This window comes from Podarcis erhardii (assembly GCF_964252035.2).
Source record: "Podarcis erhardii genome assembly, chromosome: 11".
NCBI lineage: Eukaryota > Metazoa > Chordata > Lepidosauria > Squamata > Lacertidae > Podarcis > Podarcis erhardii.
This window is the reverse complement of record NC_138501.1, coordinates 42,108,334-42,128,144: the sequence shown is the minus strand read 5'-3', so window position 1 is coordinate 42,128,144 and position 19,811 is coordinate 42,108,334. Positions and strand designations below refer to the sequence as shown.

Sequence of the window (19,811 nt, the reverse complement as noted above, 5' to 3'; positions counted from 1 at the left end):
AGGTTTTGCCACTGACCTTGCTATGGGCTTCGGCTGGTCGCCGCAAGGGGCCTGGTAGGAGTTTTTCCATTTGGCTAATTGGCTGGTTTTGTGAGCCACTTGGTTTTTTCGCCTACCTCGTAGCAAATCGTCACAACTCCCTCGGTTTTGGCGGTAGGCATTGGCCGGGGTATTATCATGCAGATGAGGTTGGGGGGGAGGAACGCCATCACCTCCCCCAATGCTTGAAGGGTAGTTTGTTAAAGGACTCCGAGGGGCGACGCCTCGTCCGAAACCTACGGAGGCTAGGGCCTAAAGCGCGCCCCCGAGCGGTAACCCCTCGGGGAGCGCCTAGGGATATGCATCTCGGGTGGCTCCCCCTGTTGGTGTTTAACCCTTCCCGGTCAGACCGGATAGTCGGTTAGGGCCAATGCCTAAAGCCAATACCCTTCTTTCCTGTAATCAATAAAGTTGTGGCCATTTTCGCCCATTAACCTAAAACTCTGTGTCCGTTGTCTTCATTTATTCCACCTGTGGGGGGGAGGGAATAGCCACACAAAGAGAAGTAGACAGGTAGATAGTAGATTGATAGATGCAAGTGTTCCTGTTTCCCACAAACCCTTGGAATCCCTTTCATTTTTGTTTCTCCCTCCATCAGCAATGGCTCCTTTGGTCTCCCCAGATGTGGTCACCTTCCTTCTTGTCGCTTGGTACTTCCACAAAGTGGTACCTTCCAGTTGTTTTGATCTACAACACCCATCAGCCCCAGCTGTTACGGCCAAAGTTAAAAATATCTACAGGACATCAGCTTGGGAAAGACTCTCTTCCCAAACTACTGCAGTTGCAGATGCCCACTGGTTGCCCTAAAATGCTTAACTTTAGGTAGATCATGCCCTATGGTATATACTTCTTCTTACATGTGACTTTCTTTTCCCTGAACAGGTCTTCTTTTCGGATATCATAAAGGGATCTAGCTAAAATTTGCATTTAAAAGAAACGTAAATCTCCATGTGTGTACACTACAAAAACAATTAAACTGTGTTCAAAGTGGCAAGAATTTCATTTTCTGTCTCATTATGTGTGAAAATGGGTTATCTGTGTTATATAACAGACCCCGAGTGAGAATAACATTTGTTAATTTCATGCTGCTCCCAGGAGTTATCTGCCTACGTCAGGAAACTGCATTGACCGTCAGAAATATACATCTATCTTTGGAACCCATCTACAGATTGAATTGCAAGTGCCTGTGATACAGCTGCTAAGAGGTTATGTCTGGCCAGGACTAAGCAGGAAAGCTTGAATCGCTCTTGGCTCAAGGCAGTGCCATTAAACTCCTTGATTTCATAAGTACCAAATTCCATCATTAATAAAACAAAAAGGAACGCTATTTGTTCTCCTGAGTAAAAACACAGCCTGCGTGAAAAACATTCTGTTATCAGAAATTCAATACCTTTGGGCTTGAAAACTGCATTCGTACACACACACACACACACACACACACACACACACCATGCACAGTTATCTTAAATTTGAAGAAAACATTGTCAAAAACAATGTCAGTCACCAAATTCTATTTGCTCTTTCACCTACGTATTGTTTTGTTTTCTGCAGCATCTTTGTTTTGTTACCTTATTATTTTGTAAGCTACTTTGAAAATGCCTTAACTTGTAAAGTGGGTTCATAATTTAAATGAATGAATAATTTAATTGGGGCTTTCTATTGAAAGTGAGTTAGCGCTCAGCATCACAACATCATGAAAACTGTACTATACACTGCAGAGGAGGAAGGGCGAAATCAACAGGTTCCAATAACGGCCACATTCAGGAGATCTCAGTAAGACAAGACATGAACAAATCCTGTGCTCCCACATGCAAGTGCTTTGCTCCTGCCATCATACAATCAAGGGGCAGAAGGGGAAGGAAATCCAGCTCCAACTGAGCTGCTCAGCCAAGCCGTGACCCCCATTTATGGGTAGCTGCCAGACCTGAATGAAGACTAGCCAGCCCAGGTCCACCAGCCAAGCCACACACTCTAGCCTGCCTGTGATTGATCTATTCAAACGGGCAGGCTTCCCAGGGGCCCATGTGGCCGTCAGAGGAAGGTGAAGAAGAAGAAGAGAAGAAGAGAAGAGAAGAAGAAGAGTTTGAATTTGATATCCTGCTTTATCACTACCCGAAGGAGTCTCAAAGCGGCTAACATTCTCCTTTCCCTTCTTCCTCCCCCACAACAAACACTCTGTGAGGTGAGTGAGGCTGAGAGACTTCAAAGAAGTGTGACTAGCCCAAGGTCACCCAGCAGCTGCATGTGGAGGACCGGGGAAGTGAACCCGGTTCACCAGATTACGAGTCTACCGCTCTTAACCACTACACCACATTGGCTCTCCGATGGTCACGAGGGGCTGTATGACTGCCCAGAGCAGCTGGGCTGTGCTAGACCACAACTGCCAACTCACAGGATCATTTTTCTTATCCAAAATGATAAAACTATGGTTATCGCCTTCTAATCAAGGCAGGTTATGAAGCTATGGTTTACAGCTGGTTTAATAACGGGTCTTCTTCAGAAGCTGCTAACCATTGTTTCCCAGCTTGGAGAGACTCCTGGCTTGTGTGCTTGGCTGTACAAATGGAAGAGCGGAGCAGCTGCATGCAGAGGAACGAGACTTGTCTTGGCTTATTATGATGAGATGCAATAATCTGAATGTAGGACCAGAACTATCTTTAGCCAGAGTGAGGAGGTTGCCCAAGGTGGCAGAGGATGGGGGACAAGGAGCTGTGGCAAGATGGTGGAGGTGTATTATAACATGCAGCCTGCCCCATGTGCTCAGCTTGCTGCCCTCAGGTATAGTGGTAGATGCTGCCCTATCACCAAGTTCAGAGGCAAACTGTAGTTCCCTGTGCGGCTGACTCTTGAACTTGCAGCAGGGGAGACGGCCATCTTGTTTTTCACCTCAGGCAGCAAATTTCTTGGAACTGCCCTTGCTGAATATGGCTGCTCTGTAATTCCCTCCAGCCCAGAAACAAGAAAGCCAGACAACTACAGCGCATATATATATATATATATATATATATGTATATATAATCTTTGAAGTGAATGACTGTTATTAGACTTTAAGCCTCCAGGCCAGGCCTGTCTTCATTTTTACCTGAAAGTGCTTTAAAAAATAGTAAATGTGATTATTATGAAGCAAGCTGTTACCATAGAATATAACAGGAATTGATTTTCTTTTTTTTTTAATAAAAGAAGGAAATAAATGCAGAGGAAGGCCTGAGAAAGCTGGGATCACTGAGCATTACAGTATACATTCTTAAAGGCTTGCATTTATTGATTATTTTTACATTAATATATGTTCCTTTTAGTAGGAGCTGCACATTTTCAACCACAAACTAGCCTTAGGTATTTTCGCACCTAAAGTAAAAAAATTGTGCTCCTGTTTTGGAGTTGCTGCTGTTGTTTTTAATAGTACACAAGAAAATAGAAACTGAAGGCAGAAAAAATTGTGCCCCCTCTGGAATCCCTGCGCAAAGAGACTGTTTTGTATGGACTGGCGCTGTGGGTTAAACCACAGAGCCTAGGACTTGCCGATCAGAAGGTCGGCAGTTCAAATCCCCGCAACGGGGTGAGCTCCCATTGCTCAGTCCCTGCTCCTGCCAACCTAGCAGTTCAAAAGCACGTCAAAGTGCAAGTAGATAAATAGGTGCCGCTCCTGCGGGAAGGTAAACAGCATTTCCGTGAGCTGCTCTGGTTTGCCAGAAGCGGCTCAGTCATGCTGGCCACATGACCCAGAAGCTGTACGCTGGCTCCCTCGGCCAATAAAGCGAGATGAGCACCGCAACCCCAGAGTCAGTCACGACTGGACCTAATGGTCAGGTGTCCCTTTACTTTTACTTTATGGAGCTGTTTTACCAAGTATCAGACCACTGGTCCATCTACGTCCAGTCTACTCTGATGGACAGCAGCTCTCCACAGTCTCAGGTAGGACTGCTTCCCAGAATCCACTGTCTGAGATATTTCAACTCAGGGATGGGGAGCCTATGGCTTTCCAGGTGTTTTGACCTCTGATCCCCACCTGCTGTTCAGAGGAAAGTGGAGGTTGGACTTCAGTACCTCCTAAAGGCCCACAAATTCTCCACACCTGCTTCAACTGGAACTACTGAAGATTGGACCTGGAGCCCATCACCTCCTGGCAAATAGAAGGGGAAGAAATGGAGGCAGTGAGAGATTTTACTTTCTTGGGCTCCATGATCACTGCAGATAGTGAGAGCAGTCACGAAATTAAAAGATGCCTGCTTCTTGGGAGAAAAGCAATGACAAACCTAGATAGCTTCTTAAAAAGCAGAGACATCACCTTGCCAACAAAGGTCCGTATAGTTAAAGCCATGGCTTTCCCAGTAGTGATGTATGGAAGTGAGAGCTGGACCATAAAGAAGACTGATCGCCGAAGAATTGATGCTTTTGAATTATGGTGCTGGAAGAGACTCTTGAAAGTCCCATGGACTACAAGAAGATCAAACCTCTCCATTCTGAAGGAAATCAGCCCTGAGTGCTCACTGGAAGGACAGATCGTGAAGCTGAGGCTCCAATACTTTGGCCACCTCATGAGAAGAGAAGACTCCCTGGAAAAGACCCTGATGTTGGGAAAGATTGAGGGCACAAGGAGAAGGGGACGGCAGAGGACGAGATGGTTGGACAGTGTTCTCGAAGCTACCACTATGAGTCTGACCAAACTGCGGGAGGCAGTGGAAGACAGGAGTGCCTGGCGTGCTCTGGTCCATGGGGTCACGAAGAGTCGGACACGACTAAACGACTAAACAACATGGCATGGAAAGCATCACCACTGAGCTATGGGCCATCCCTTTCATGTTGTTGCTTCATGGTTAGGCTTTCCCTACCAGGTGCACAGGAAAGAGCTGTTCTCCTCCTTGCATATATGTAACAGAGGATGGCCTGCAGGCACATGGTGCCATTGTACTACTGAAGCTAAGGAGGCCTGGCCTTTTAAGCAACCTGGATGGGAAGCCATCTGGGAGCCATATGTGAGCTGCTCTGCAGATCAAGAGCAGGATATTTCTATTTATCATAGAAGCAACTCTGCTTAACACAATGTCCGTAGTTTCCTCTAGGCTTGATTTCAGAACTAAGCTGGGAAACGTGGGTGTGAAATATCTTCACAGTTCATCGGGGGCACCAATAATACAAACACCTAATAAGCCTGTAGACTCCCAGTTGGTTCCCCATGGCGGGCAATTTCCTCACACGATAAAGAGGCAATGATCTGTGAAAGTGGATTAGGTGATAAATAATTGCGCCGTTTCAAATCTTCAGGTTAATCGGGTGCATCTGCAATTATCTGGTGAACTGTGTTCATGTGTGAATTCAGCCTTTAAATGGGTTTCTAAGACGTCCAGGATCAAACTGTCAGTCAGTCATTCCAGCATTTAGGAATAAGAAAATTAATCCATCACAGCCAAAATATGACAGTTTTGAATCCTTGGGGAAAGAAAATAGACTATTAAAGAACACACAAACCCAGGAAAGCTTCCATTTCTCTTTCTTCCCTTTTATTGATCCCCTATATTTTTCTAAAACTGGTGTTAAAATAAATTCCTTAATGCAACGGTGTACTATTTCAACACATTTTTGTGGATTGAACCCTGAGCACTAAACAACAGAAGGGGGCTTTGATCATAATACCTTAGTGTTAAAATTACTACAAGCAAGTATAATGGCATGAAAGAGAGACCACTAGAGGAAGAAGACGAGGAGGAGGAGGAGGAGGAGGAGGAGGAGGAGGAGGAGGAGGAGAGTTTGGATTTGATGAGGTGAGTGGGGCTGAGAGACTTCAAAGAAGTGTGACTAGCCCAAGGTCACCCAGCAGCTCATGTGGAGGAGCGGGGAAGCGAACCCAGTTCACCAGGTTATGAGTCTGTCGCTCTTAACCGCTACACCACACTAGAACAAGTTGCAAAGTCTCTACTGTCAAATCTCTGGGCAATCTTCCATCAGTAAAGAGTAAGGGCCAGTTCACACAATACATTCTTAGGCGCGTACTTAAGACAATTGAAGTGCACAACCTATAAAATTAAGGTGTGAATACAGTAAGTGTGCATCATTCAAGCACACTCAGAAGCGAGTGGCACAGATTGGGTGTTTTTGTACTCTTCTACCCTTGCAGACATCATGTGAGCAGCTTGATTCTTTCGAGCACGTGGAAGGTGACTTCATTAGAGAAGGCTGCCTCACATTTTAAGATCCTACTTCATAGAATCATAGAATTGTAGAACTGGAAGGGACCCTGAGGAATATGCAGGTGTCCCATACGGGGATCGAAACTACATCCATTGCATTATCAGGACCACACTCTAATCAAGCTATCCAGGCATTCAAGAAAGAGGCAGTGAAGTTGTCTTTTGCAGGTGGGCGTCAATGGCAGTTCATATTTCCTCTCACACCACAGAGCCAAGAAAAAAATTCAAGGTGGGGTAGGAAGGTAGTTAAAGTACCATAAAATAAATAAATTATGGAGCCAATGTGTTGAACCAAGTGCTGAGCCAAGATTCAGCCCGGGACTTCAGAGAGCTGAGTTTGACTCCCACGCAGCCACCAAGTCCTCCTGGTAATCTTGGGCCAATCACGGTATCTCCCAGGGCCAAAGAGAGGGTTAAAAAAAGGAAGGGAGAACTCCCTGAGCAACTTGGAGGATACAAATGGTATTCTAAAGATCAGAGATGGGGGCGCCCTATAGACATTGTTGGATTCCAACTCCAATGAGCCCACATGGCATGATCTGGGGTGGTGGGAGTTGTTGTCCAACAACTGCAGAGCCACTGGTCACCCACATCCTTGATGTCAATATTCAGGTGTGTTTATCTCTCTTTAGTATACTTCACAGAATCCAGGGCTTAGGATTTAACATTAAGAAAGGTTTCAGGACTAAGATGTTGTATGAGCCCGGGGGGGGGGGGTCTTTTTTTTTAAAAAAAAAAAAAAGCTCAATGCAGCTGGTGGTGCTTCCAAATGACTCTTAAAAACAAAGGGTGATTGCATTAGTTCAGGTGCTTGCAATGGCTTGATAGAATGTTTAAAGACTTTGCCAAGGAAATTATGTCAGCAGCTAGGCTGCTGATATAGATAGTTCCCTGGAGCTCATTTCTGTTCGCAGGCAGCAATAGCACGAGTTTTTCAGCTCATCATCTGCAAGGCCTATTTCGTGCCTCTGCATTCGGCAGCCCTTTAATCATCCAGACTCGCCAGGCTTCATGTCCCCAGCAGGTTCCCCCTCTCCTGTTATGCATGGAAAACAAATAAACTCCGCTTGCTTTCATTGAGGGAACGAAATAATGGGGGAAACAGTTTGAAGTCAGAACTCCAATAAAAAGCCGGGCAGGTCCAGATAGCTCTAATTGAGGGAATGTGGAGCAACTACATCAGTATTTCTGATCTCTACAAGGTAGAGGCGTAGGGGACTGCAGCCTATGCTGACCCCCTGACCTGTAGGAAAGGGGTGTGGGCTGGGCAGGGTCCCAAGGACCAAAAAAGAGAGGCACAGATGACTGCATATGGCCTCTAGGCTTGAAGTTCCCCATCGCTGCTTTCACATGCCTTCACATGGGGTGGTTGTTGTTGCTGGGATACCGATTCCTTGCAAAGGGCTGCATAAATTTCAGCCAGGGACCACACTTGGCCTCGGGTTGCCCACCTTCTGAAGTTAATGTCTAGTTATGGACCGCAATGCCTCAATGACCACCTCTCTCCATATGAAACTACCTGGACCCTCTGAGGGTGAAAAGTCCATGAAAAGTCCGGAGGATGGCCACACAAGTAGGGGCATTTTCTGCAGTGGCTCTCTGCTTGTGGAATGCTGTTGCCTTCATTATACATATTTTAAAGGTAAAGGTAAAGGTACCCCTGCCCGCACGGGCCAGTCGTGAGCGACTCTAGGGTTGCGCGCTCATCTCGCTCAAGAGGCCGGGAGCCAGCGCCGTCCGAAAACACTTCTGGGTCACGTGGCCAGCGTGACGAAGCTGCAACTGGCGAGCCAGCACCAGTGCCGCACATGGAAACGCCATTTACCTTCCTGCTATAAAGCGTTACCTATTTATCTACTTGCACTTAGGGGTGCTTTCGAACTGCTACGTGGGCAAGAGCTGGGACCGAACGACGGGAGCTCACCCCGCCGCAGGGATTCGAACCGCCGACCTTACGATCAGCAAGTCCTAGGCACTGAGGTTTTACCCACAGCGCCACCCGCATCCCGAGTATACATATTTTAGGTGACAGGAAAAGGCTTTCCTCTTTAACTAAGCCTTTGGATGATTAACATCCAATGCCCTTTTAAATATGTTGTGGGAGGGGGATTTATTGGTTTGTTATTGTTCTTATTTTTATTATGTATGTTGTGTTTTCTTTATACAGTCATACCTTGGTTCTCGAACACCTTGTGACTCGAACATTTTGGCTCCCAAACGCTGCAAACCCAGAAGCAAGTGTTCCGGTTTGTGAACTTTTCTTGGAAGCCGAATGTCTGACATGGCTTCCAATTGAGTGCAAGAAGCTCCTGCAGCCAACTGGAAGCCGCCCCTTGGTTTTCGAAAGTCAAATGGACTTCCGGAACGGATTCTGTTCAAGAACCAAGGTACGGCTGTACGTACTGTAATTTCATGCTGTGAAGCGCCCTGAGATCTACAGGTATATGGTGGTATACACATATAATAAATAATAATAATAATAGAAGAGACAGAAGGGAAGAAGGTCACAACGTAAGCTTTGTGCTCTGTAGACAATCTACCTGAACCATAATTCCAATGGAAAGTGCTTTGTTATTGAACCACCTATGCTTCTGGTTGGTTTGTTTCAATTAAGGCGACACCAGCAGCAATAAAAATGGGGAATAAAAAAATTCTTTACCTGCAGCGACAGTTCACTTGAGGTTAGGTCTAGAATCCCTCCGTCTGAAAGGCGGGAGCGGTATTGCCCTGCTGGAAACGGTGAGTCAGCTTTTTGAAGTCGTTCCTCCAGTTTGCTTTCTGTGCTGGATGCCTCGGGGTGCAACCCATCCATTTCCATAAGGGTGCAATGTCCGTTTCCCTGCTCAGTCCTGCCTTTGCCGCTTTTGTTGCCTTTGCTTTCCTTGCCCCCAGGAGGAGTTCTGGTGATGACGCCAAACTTTCTAGTCCTTTTGCCATTTTGGGCTGTCTTCCCGCTGGGCTCCGAGGTAGGCCGGGCTTTGGGTTCGTTGCTGCTGCTGTTGCTGTTGTTGCCGTTTGACGGAGGAAGAGGGGCCTTGCGCTTGATGCGACGCAACATGATCAGGTAGATGAAGCCGCCATTCCAGCACTGGTCAGCAAGGTAGCTGCAAGAAATGAAGGAGATGCATGCATTAAAAACACTCCGTTGCAAAATGCTGTGTGTTAAGCTCTCATCAAAGTCCTTTATGTTGGAGGGAATGTCAACAGAGGTTCATATTTCCTTATGTGGTGAGAATGTAAGCCTGTGCAATTATTTTGGGAAATGGTCTTTGAAGAAGTCTCTTCTGTTACAAGACAAGATGATACAACCTGACCCAAGCCTGCTTTATTAAATCTGTTTATAGATGACCATAATAATTTACTGCTTAAGGACCAACTAACCCTTTCCACATCTGCAGCTAAAAATATATTTACACAATATTGGAAAACAGCTACTAACATACGTACCGTAATGTTCTATGGCAGGCATAGGCAAACTCCGGCCCTCCAGATGTTTGGGACTACAATTCCCATCATCCCTAGCTAACAGGACCAAGTGGTCAAGGATGATGGGAATTGTAGTCCCAAACATCCGGAATTTGCCTATGCCTGTTCTATGGCATTGGGTGAGATGCTCTATGGTCATGGAATGTAAATCTGATGGAAAGACAAAAATCATTGGACTCAAACTAACACTGCAGCGCTTTTTGAAGACAGCACAATGAAGCTTGTATATTAAATCTCACCTCCAGTCATTAGATGCCCGGGTGCCAATTGGTTTATCATAATGCTTTTCTGTCTTATCGCCTCAGCTGCTTCGTCAATAAAATGAGATAGTAATAATACAGGCCTATTTTACAGGGTTGTTATAAGGTTTGCAAAGCTAATGTTTGTGAAGCACTTTGAGCTCTTAGGGAAAGTGTTGTGCAAAATCTAAATATAATTTCTAAGACTTATTTGCCTAATTGGGGAAGAAGGTTCCTATAACGGGGCTTATCTGCTCAGAGAACCTGAGGCTTGTGTAAAATGTTGAATTCTCTGGCTACCTGTAGACTCCCCAGTCTGCACATTCCATTTGCTCAGCCCATGGTAATCCAGGTTTTAAGAGTTCTGTGAATAACATCAGAGACGTGCTCCTGCATGCAATCAATTTCTCTGAAAGATTTAAACATGTTGACACTACGGAACAAATGAGAACCCCTGAACAGCATTAAGTAGGACCGAAGCTGTATCACTTCAGGCAAAGAAAATCCCAGCAGATCTTAACAGGCAGGAGGAAGCCAAGGTGTTGAAAGAGAATGGGTGGTATGGCCCTTGTGAAGAGCCTAAGCACCAGGCATGGGGAACTACAACTCCCATCAGCCTCAGCAAGCATGGTCAAGGCTGATAGGAGTTGTAGTTCAACAATATGGAGAATCCATAGTTTCCCACCCCTGCTAGTTGCAGTGCTAAAGCAATAGGAACATGCAAAGCTGTGTTCCAGGCCCCAACTGCACTATATATTTAAAGCAGTACCATACCACTTTAAATAGATACGACTTCACCCAAAGAATCCTGGGAACTGTAGTGCTGAAAGTTGTTAGGAGGCCTCCTATTCTGCTGATAGAACTTCAGTTCCCAGAGTTCCCTGGGAAGAGGGATTGATTGTTCCCCCTTGAGAAATTGAAACTTGTAACTTTATACATCCAAAGCAGGCATTCCAGCCCAGAACTATGGTTCCTCCACTAAAATGATGTTTGTTTGTTTTTCTTACAAATCAAGCCATATATAAAATGTATCTATCTATCTATCTATCTGTCTATCTATCTATCTATCTATCTATCATCTATCTATCTATCTATCTATCTATCTATCATCTATCTACTTTCTATACTGCCCTGCACCTGAGGATCACAGGTCAGTTGAGAATATAAAAATACATAAGACAGCTACAAGCAAAAACAATGCTCCCCCCCTCAAAAAAAACATACAGTTAAATAGACCATAAGGTAAAGGTTCATTAGGTCCAGTCGTGGCCGACTCTGGGGTTGCAGTGCTCATCTCGCTTTATTGGCTGAGGAAGCCGGCGTACAGCTTCTGGGTCATGTGGCCAGCAAGACTAAGCTGCTTCTGGCGAACCAGAGCAGTGCATGGAAACGCTGTTTACCTTCCCACCGGAGCGGTACCTATTTATCTACTTGCACTCTGATGTGCTTTCAAACTGCTAGGTTGGCAGAAGCAGGGACCGAGCAACGGGAACTCACCCCGTCGCCGGGATTCAAACCGCCGACCTTCTGATCGGCAAGTCCTAGGCTCTGTGGTTTAACCCACAGTGCCACCCACGTCCAATAGACCATAGATTGTTTAATTAGCCAAAAGCCTGGGAGAAGAGGAATGATTTTGCCTGGCACCAAAAGATATGCAATGAAGGTGCCAGGCATGTCTCCCTGGGGAGAGCGTTCCACAAGCGGGGTGCCACTGCAGAAAAGACCCAGTCTTGTGCAACCACCCTGAGAGGAACATCACTCTGCTCACCTGAAATCCCCAGCAACCTGCATTCTGAGACATCCAGCCTGCAGCGGCGCAGGTGAAACCCCATTGTGACTATTAACCTCCAGGAGAAGGATGCTTCTCCACACTGCTTTCAGGTGCCCCTTCGCATCCCATTGACTTTTCCCGCCTGGTCGAGGCAAGAGACGGAGTTCCACGCACCCAACTCTCAGCGCAGCGGCTGAGACTGGATGCCGCAGCGTCATGCAAACAGCGGCTGGATTCAATCAAGTCTCTGTTCCGTTCTGGCAGCCAGGAAGCCAAACAGGACCCCAAACCCCACTTTTGGCAGCTTGTAAAGAGCTTGAAACCAGCCAAGCTTTCAATGAATCTGGCCTCAGAGTATTCAGAGGGTTTTGTGTTTTATTTTTCAATGTTTGAAATCCAAATACCATAAGGATTTCAGTTGGGGTTATACGGGAATTTGCTACGCGGTTCACTCTGTATATGTTCCTCTCATTATTAACTTGGAAGCCCCGGGCTCTCATGGAAAGCTATTTATTTTTCAGTGCAGCTTTCATATTTCAAGGCGGGCTTTTTTTTTGTTTTTGTTTTTGGGGGTGGGGAAGAAATGAAATATTATTGCTAACCAGATTTCAGTTGAGCTGAGATATTGAAAACAGAAACTGCAATCACTGCTGTAGAACTGGAATATTCACTTCAGTTGGCGATGGGTGGATTCAATTAAAATCCTTGACATTAAGAAGCTGGTAACTGATTCCACTTAACCAACCAGTTCTTAGTACTTCTGAGTCACTATGCTAAATCATTATACCACAGATTCTCTCACATTTCTGCAGTTGGTCTCATTAGTACAGTATTTCAACAGTACTCAGGTGGTTCTCTGAATGTAGCTGCGATGGGATTGGGCACATGTAGCCTTCAGCCCCAACCCAAAGAGAGAGGGGAAACCCCAAACCAACCAATGAGGGCTTAGCCTGCTCAATGTCATGGACGGGTTGGCTGTAGAGGAATGGTGGAAGGAACCTGCTGGGGAACCCCCAGGGGAAGAAGGCTCAGTGCCCAGGGATTGGTGGTGGGGCAACAAAGAGGGAATTGAGGGAGAAGACTGGGGAGAGGAATTGTTGGAAGCTGAAGAGGGAACAAGACTTAGTGAGCTGGGAGAGTCTGTGGCAGAGAGAAGTCCGGAAGCAGGGGAAACAGCTGAAGCAGGAGAGGAGGGAGGGCAAGAGGCATAGATGAATCCATCCTACTCCCTTGACCTCTAATTTGGAACTACTCTGGGACTAAACTTGTCCATGTAGCATCACACCATATAGATGGATTTATATCTTTCACCCCAGCCCTAAGATAGGCCATGAGAAGCCCTGGACTGGATGAAAGTAAGCACAAAGATAGTCTCGTGTGTGTGTGTGTGTGTGTGTGTGTGTGTGTTGACTATAGGTTGGAGGGACAGTTCCCCTGCTTGCCCTAATGCACTTGTGTCTGCTAGTCTTTTCACCCACAAATCCATTTCTGGTTTCTGTTCTCCCCGCCCCCATCTTTCTTCAGTTTAATTTGCGGGGGAGACTCATTGGTCTTGTCAAACAACTGGGACCTCGGTGATCTACTGTGATCACCCAGAGTTCAACCGGTCTACCTTTCACCTACCTCTCCCTTAAGGGGGCTGTGGACAGCCCAGATCACCTCCTCACCATGACATCATCAGTAATGGCCCTTGAGCTTGAACAAAGCATACAGATGGTGCCCTGTGACTGCAAGGAGAGTCATACTCTGAGCTCATCCTTCATCCCACTATTAGTAAGCACGTTAGCTCTGTCATATTTCAGGTAAGGCAGGATAATCGGCCTGAGGGGTATTCTGCTGCTTCTTCTGCTCCTTCCACCCACGCACAGCTCCAAACCACATCAGATGCAGCAAATGCAGAGTTCACATCCAGCACCCTCTGGCTGGGCTTTAGGGAGGCAAGATGACCATATTTGAGGCTCTGCTACCCAGAGCGTTTCTGTATTGTGGTATCCTAGGAGAGCTATGCAAGCCATCTAATTCATGGTGCAACATGAAGCAACTGGCTCGGAATAGCATGGAGTATTGGACAGCCATGTATGGCGCTGACTGGAAACACAGATCAAACATGATATTCAAACTCTGCATTTACTGAAGTATCCCTGCAGGGAGGGAGAGCGGGCCCTGAGCTCAGTTCCAAAAACAGCACCGCCCACCCCCTTGGAAGCTGTCCTTATATGCATCCAACACCATCCCTTGGCTGATACAATCTACACGCACTTTCGTCGAAAGTAGGGTGGTGAAACAAGAAAAAAAATTCTGGGTGTTTGATGACACCCATCCTTCCCCTGTGGGTGTTTTGCAAAGGGTGGAGGGAGGGACATAATGGCAGACCCAAGTAATTTTGCCCCAGAGAACTGTAAAAAGAAAATGGCAGGCATGTAATTAATTCTCCGGTGTCCCTTCACACCGCTTGTGTCATAGGGCTTGCGTTTCAATCCCATGCACCAGGTCCCATCAAAACTTCAGTGACACATTGGGCTAGAATGTGCTTCGCAAAGCAATTATTGTACAGTACAATGCAAGGCTATTACTGCCTCTCCTCCATTCCACCCCTGGATCGCTTAGGACATCAGGCAGCTGAGTCCCCTCAATATTCAGGGGGCATTCGGCTCCACCCCGGCTCCTTGCGGCGTTGTGCAATTTCAGAGTGTCATATGGCATCATGTGCGTGATGTCAGGGCATTGTATGACATCACGCAGCATCAACACAGGCCCCCTCAATCCTCTAAAGAAGGTGGCACCTCTGCCTTAGTGCAATTTTATAGGCTATGGAGGATTGAAAGAAATGCACTGACATGTGCAATCAGAAAGGGAGGTTTCTGTTATGGTACATCAGACTATTTGTACCATTCCCTTTATTAATGATGCTCCTGATATGAATGTTGTTGGTTATGCAGCCAGAACGGCACTGCCTGCGCACAAGATGGAGGAATCAACAGGCTCAGCGGAATCCCCCAGTTTGCAGAAGTAAAGAAATAAAACATTTTGGGAACTCCCCAAATCAGCACGAAGTAGACAGAATGCTGATAAATTCCTCTTGCATCATCAAAAGAGGGAACAGATGTGCGTAAAATTTATACGCATACGTAGAAACTAACAAATGATTGCTATAATTTAAATAGAAATACAATACAACTCACCTCTCCCTGCTTATGATTCTGTAACTTTAACCTGCATTCAGAACAGAGAGTCATTCAAAGGACTCCTTCAAACAGAGGACTCCCCTCCATAAAATCAGACACAGGCCCACCCTATCAAGGAGTTATTTTTCAGCAGAGAGAGTCAGCCTTGGCAAGAAAGATCCTCACCTCCTTGATCAGTCACACTCCTTGGCATCTTCAACTCAACTCTTAGCCCATTGTGATGGTAGCGCACAGTTTGGTTTATTAATGAGGACAACTGTCTCCCACCCATGGCACTACAGTTAACATAAGGCCTCTGAAGATCAAGCCCTGAAAGGAAGATCTCATCAGACAAACTGGGACACATTCAGAAGGCAAAAAAGTTATATTAAGCTCCCGTTTGGGGGCATTGTGCCACAACGCGAACATCAATCAGTTCGACTCAGCCAACCCTCCCCGTTCCCTTGAAAAAATCACTGCACAGTCCAGACTGCCACTGTCGCACATCTCTCAGCTGTACTCATTTAATTGAAGGCTTTCAGGGTGGCTTCAAATAGTAATTTTAGTTGTCAGGCAGCTAAGTGGTTTAATTAGTCATTTAATGTAATAAATTCTTGCCTCCTCTTTCAGTTGCCATAAGGCTGGAAACTAGAAAAAGGCATCACAAACCTGTAAACTGCACTCCACACCCCTCCAATTAAAACAACCGCATCTCCACAGCAGACACTGATCTACTCTGCAAACCCCAAATCAGTTTTTGATTTGAAATGCCCCCACCCGCATCAAGCTATGGAAAAGGCAGTTCCGAGACTTCACCGAGAATTGAAGAATCCTAGCCCCTCAGGTAATTCCAATTCCCATGTCTCTACATCTTCTCAGAGAGAGAAATTGTAAAAGCTGCTGAAAGTTAGCTGTAGTAAGGGGCCAACTAGATGGGGCCTGGGAGACTAATTAAAATGTAATAATTAGCAGCCCTGTGCAGCTGTCAGAAAGATCAGGGAAGTGGCACTTTGGGCAAGGACGATCAACCCCTTTCTTCCCTTGCCCTCTCCCCCGTCTAAGTGACCCCCAACTCGCTTATAAAAGAAAAGGAGGGGGGAAGATGTGTGCCTTCTTCCACAGTGCTTTCAACTGAGGATCTTATCCAGTCTGCAATTTAGAGAAGGCACAGGGGCATACAGTATTTCTCTTCCCTCTCTCTTGCCCTGTTTCGATCACATTTGTGCATGCCTTTCAGGATGCAGGGCCGGCCCAAGCATTAGGCAGAGTGAGGCGGCTGCCTAAAGTGGCTACAAAATGCTGGAAGATAGAACCATGTGAGTGACGTGACCTGTTCTGTGCCCCCCCCCTCTAAACTAGCCCCCAGTCCTTAAGTGAAGGACTGGGTAGAAGTAGGAGTCAACTGCCAGTTCGGTTAGCTTCAGGACATGAATGAGAGGGGATGACCTCTGCCTCAGGCAGCAAAATGAATTGGGCAGGCCCTGAATTGGTTTATCGTACACCACCAAATAACTGTAACTGTGAACCAGCTGAATGGAGCTGTGTACAAGGTAGGGGATTACTTTGCATAGCCTCACAGCATTGGTACAGATCATGGAATGAGAAACTTTGGCTCTTTAGTTATTTCTGGGCTACAGCTCCCATCAGCTCCAGCCAGCACAGCCCATGATCAGAGATGATGGGAGCTGTAGTCCCAGGTTCCCCACCCTTGTTAGAGAGTATGCAGCAATGGGGACACAGGAGAACAGCACGGTGTTCTGCAAGGCTGGGGTTTGGTGTTATGTGGCAGAACATAACTACAGCAAGCATGGACAGTATCTTTCCTGGCAGCTGGGTGAGAGAAGGAGAAACTCATGTCTGTCTCCCAAAGGTATTTTGCGGGTGACAAATCTGCTAACATTTCTCCTTCCCATTGTTTCCTCCGATTTCTCACAGCAAAGAGGTTACGCCACATCCCTGAAATCTGCAACAGTCCAATAGCTTAAAGGGTTTCATGGCACCTCCAAGACTAGCAACCGTATTGCGCCATGAGCTTTCATTAAATAGTCAGAGTACATTTCATCAGGTACACAAGGAAGTGGGTTCTAATCCGTGAAAGCTTAGGCTACAACAAAACTGTTAAGCCTCAAAGGTGTCACAGAACTCCTTGTTGTTCTTGCCACAATAGGCTAAAACAGCTGCTCCTCTGGAACTTGCCTGTGGCTGTGAAGTAAATTCCCATTACCCACCATGTTTTTACTCTCAACATCCAATTTCTTTTCGCATTTAGAGAAGAGTAGTGGAGAACAAAAGATACAGGCTTGTTCCGTCATGTTATATTGACCGCAATGAACACACAACCCAATATTTCGCAAGCGACTCCTCCAAGCTTAAAACTCTAGAGGCATTTTGGCTAGTAGCCACTCTCGGAGGCGGTATGCCAGTTTCTGGAGACCACAGAAGGTGAGAGGGCTGTTGTGTTCAGGCCCTGTTTGTGGGCTTGCCATGGACATCTGGTTTACCACTGTGAGAACAAGGTGCTATACTAGATAGGCCTCTGGGTTGATCCAGCAAGGCTCTTCTAATGTTCTTATCTCCTTATGTTTTCAGGTGATGAGTCAAGCTGCTTCTAGGATCAGGTGCATTGCTGTTCTGGGGAAAGTAGAAGCCCTGATCCCTAGATCTCCTGCCCCTTCTACAGACGTATTTAACACTATTAAAAAAGACTTTGCTTACAGGGCAGCTGGGCAAAGTGAAGTGCCGTATTTGTCGCTCCATAAGATGCACTTTTTTCCTCCTAAAAAGTAAGGGGAAATGTCTGTGCGTCTTATGGAGCGAATGTGTGGTTGATCGCTGGCTCCCTTTCCGGCGCCGCCCGCTTGCCCAGGCCTTCATGGTTGAATGTTTTGCAGGCAGAGGCTGTTTGTTTCCCCAGTGACATGTGACTGGCTGATTAGATTATCTGTCTGGAAACCACAGAAACAGCTCCCTTTCCTTTCCAAAAGAAGCTGCAGAACTGTGAGTTGAACCCCATAAAAATTTCTCCCCTTTGCAAAGTAAGCTCAACAACTTTGAGCTGATCCTCAAAAAACCGGGGCTTTTCCCCTTTGCAAAAGAAGCTGCACAACTGTGAGCTGATTCCCCCCAAAACGGGGCTTTCCCCCTTTCCTCCTCTAAAAACTAGGTGTGTCTTATGGAGCAAAAAATACGGTACATGCAAGACCCAAACTGACCTCCACCTTAATTTGACCAGAGACACACAAATGTATTGGATTCAAAAAAAATCTTGCCATGACCCCACAGAGCCAAAGCACCCACCAACTTAATTTGACCAGAAGAAAAGTTAATGTACCAGCTCCACTAAATCCTCTTAGTACCCCCATAGCACGAGCCATAAATTTTATTTTGTTTTGCTTTATTCTCTGAAAGTTGACCTTAATTTGCATCAGATATGCATGTGTTCAGATATGCAAATCAAATGCAAAATCTGGGTCTGTGCCTCAAGCCTTTTATGTACCTGCCCAGGGCCCAGTCCCACAACCCCTTTTGGCAACCAGGGTTTTCAGTGACATACAGCAAATGTGGATTGCAGTGCCAGTTGGTCGGCGGCCGCACAACATGCAAGCAGCGGTCAAGGTCACCACAGGATGACTAAAAAAAATGCCCGCCACAGGTTGTGAGGTTACCTCAAGTACTGAGGTCATTGTTAAGTGGGCAAGCTGGAGTGTGTGCTTTGATCATCCTGGCTGCAACACAGTTGGCAGCAGTCTGCATAAATCCCCAAACATCTAATTCTGCCCTGAAAAGGCCCCAAGATAAAAAAAATGCTGTAGACTGAAAAATGCTGGACCAATAACTAAAAATAGCTACTACCCACACCACACCACCCCTGCCATTGTTTGCACAGGTTTAAATTTGCACTGGGGTGCAAAGGAGACATAGCGAAGGTGCCCTTCTTATTGCTTCTAACTGTTGCCAAAGGACAAAAGCAATGGAAGGGAAAACAACCAACAAACAGAGGAGCATCCGTCTGTTAAGCATCACGCTATCTCGTTTCTGCCACACAGGCTGAGTGCTAATTGATGCTTGTCGCTGGCTGTAAATCAACATGCCTGCTTCGCTGGAACCCCTTTTGGATTTCCAAATTGGAGCCGAAGGATGTTTACTTATAACGACATTTCGGCAATTAATTCAATCTGTCAATTTCTGTTTCGTAGGGTTTGCAAGGACTCGGCAAAGCAGGCAACACCTGTTTCCACAGATAATACAGGCACGCTCCAGAAGACAAATCAGCAGCTAATACTTTAGCCTCTGCAATAATTACTTTTAATGAATGAGTCATAGTACAGAGCAGGAGACAAGCACTGCTCCTGCTTAGCCATGCAGGCTAGGTGCCTTCCAACATCTACAAAGGAGGACGTTAATGTTGCGTTTCCAAAACAGAAACCCTAATAAGCCTTTGTTAAGGAAAGCTGGGTGTCTCGCAAATCACTCCCAAGATCATAACCATACAATCAGCTCAAAGCATGCTGCTGCTGCTGCCACTCGCTGCCCTTGCAGGATAGTCCTGGAAGTCCCAGTTCAAGGATAATAATCCAGTTCACATGTAACAGATGAAGAAGGTAGCCTTGCTACAACCTTGGGGAGGACAGCTTCATAGTGTATCAGTGGTTTGTAGCTACAAAAACTAAGTAGAATCCTATGTCCAAAAGGACGATATCACTGGATACTGGATGCTGGAGACAGACGATAGGGGAAGGTCTTGATAACATCATAAACTTTCTAGAGGCAACTAGAAACTCTATGATAATACACAGCTATAAGGTTTTGCAGCAACACCATACTGCAAAGAAGTGGGTAATCAGCAGTTTGAAAAATCAAGGATATTGCAGGGTAACTACCTCATATAAGCAACATGCTGAAGTTTAGATTATGCATGCAGGGGTTA

General features: G+C 46.1%; 1 protein-coding gene across 6 annotated transcripts in view; it reads right to left on the bottom strand.

Annotated features, from left to right (window-relative positions):
- The window catches only part of PDZD2 (PDZ domain containing 2), a 248,605-nt gene that overhangs the window by 78,541 nt on the left and 150,253 nt on the right, over nt 1-19,811 (bottom strand). For all 6 annotated transcript variants that reach the window (XM_081881317.1, XM_081881320.1, XM_081881318.1 and 3 more), the window contains one exon: nt 8,884-9,328. In XM_081881317.1, the coding sequence (XP_081737443.1) occupies nt 8,884-9,328 (445 nt within the window). The remainder of the gene's footprint in view (nt 1-8,883; nt 9,329-19,811) is intronic.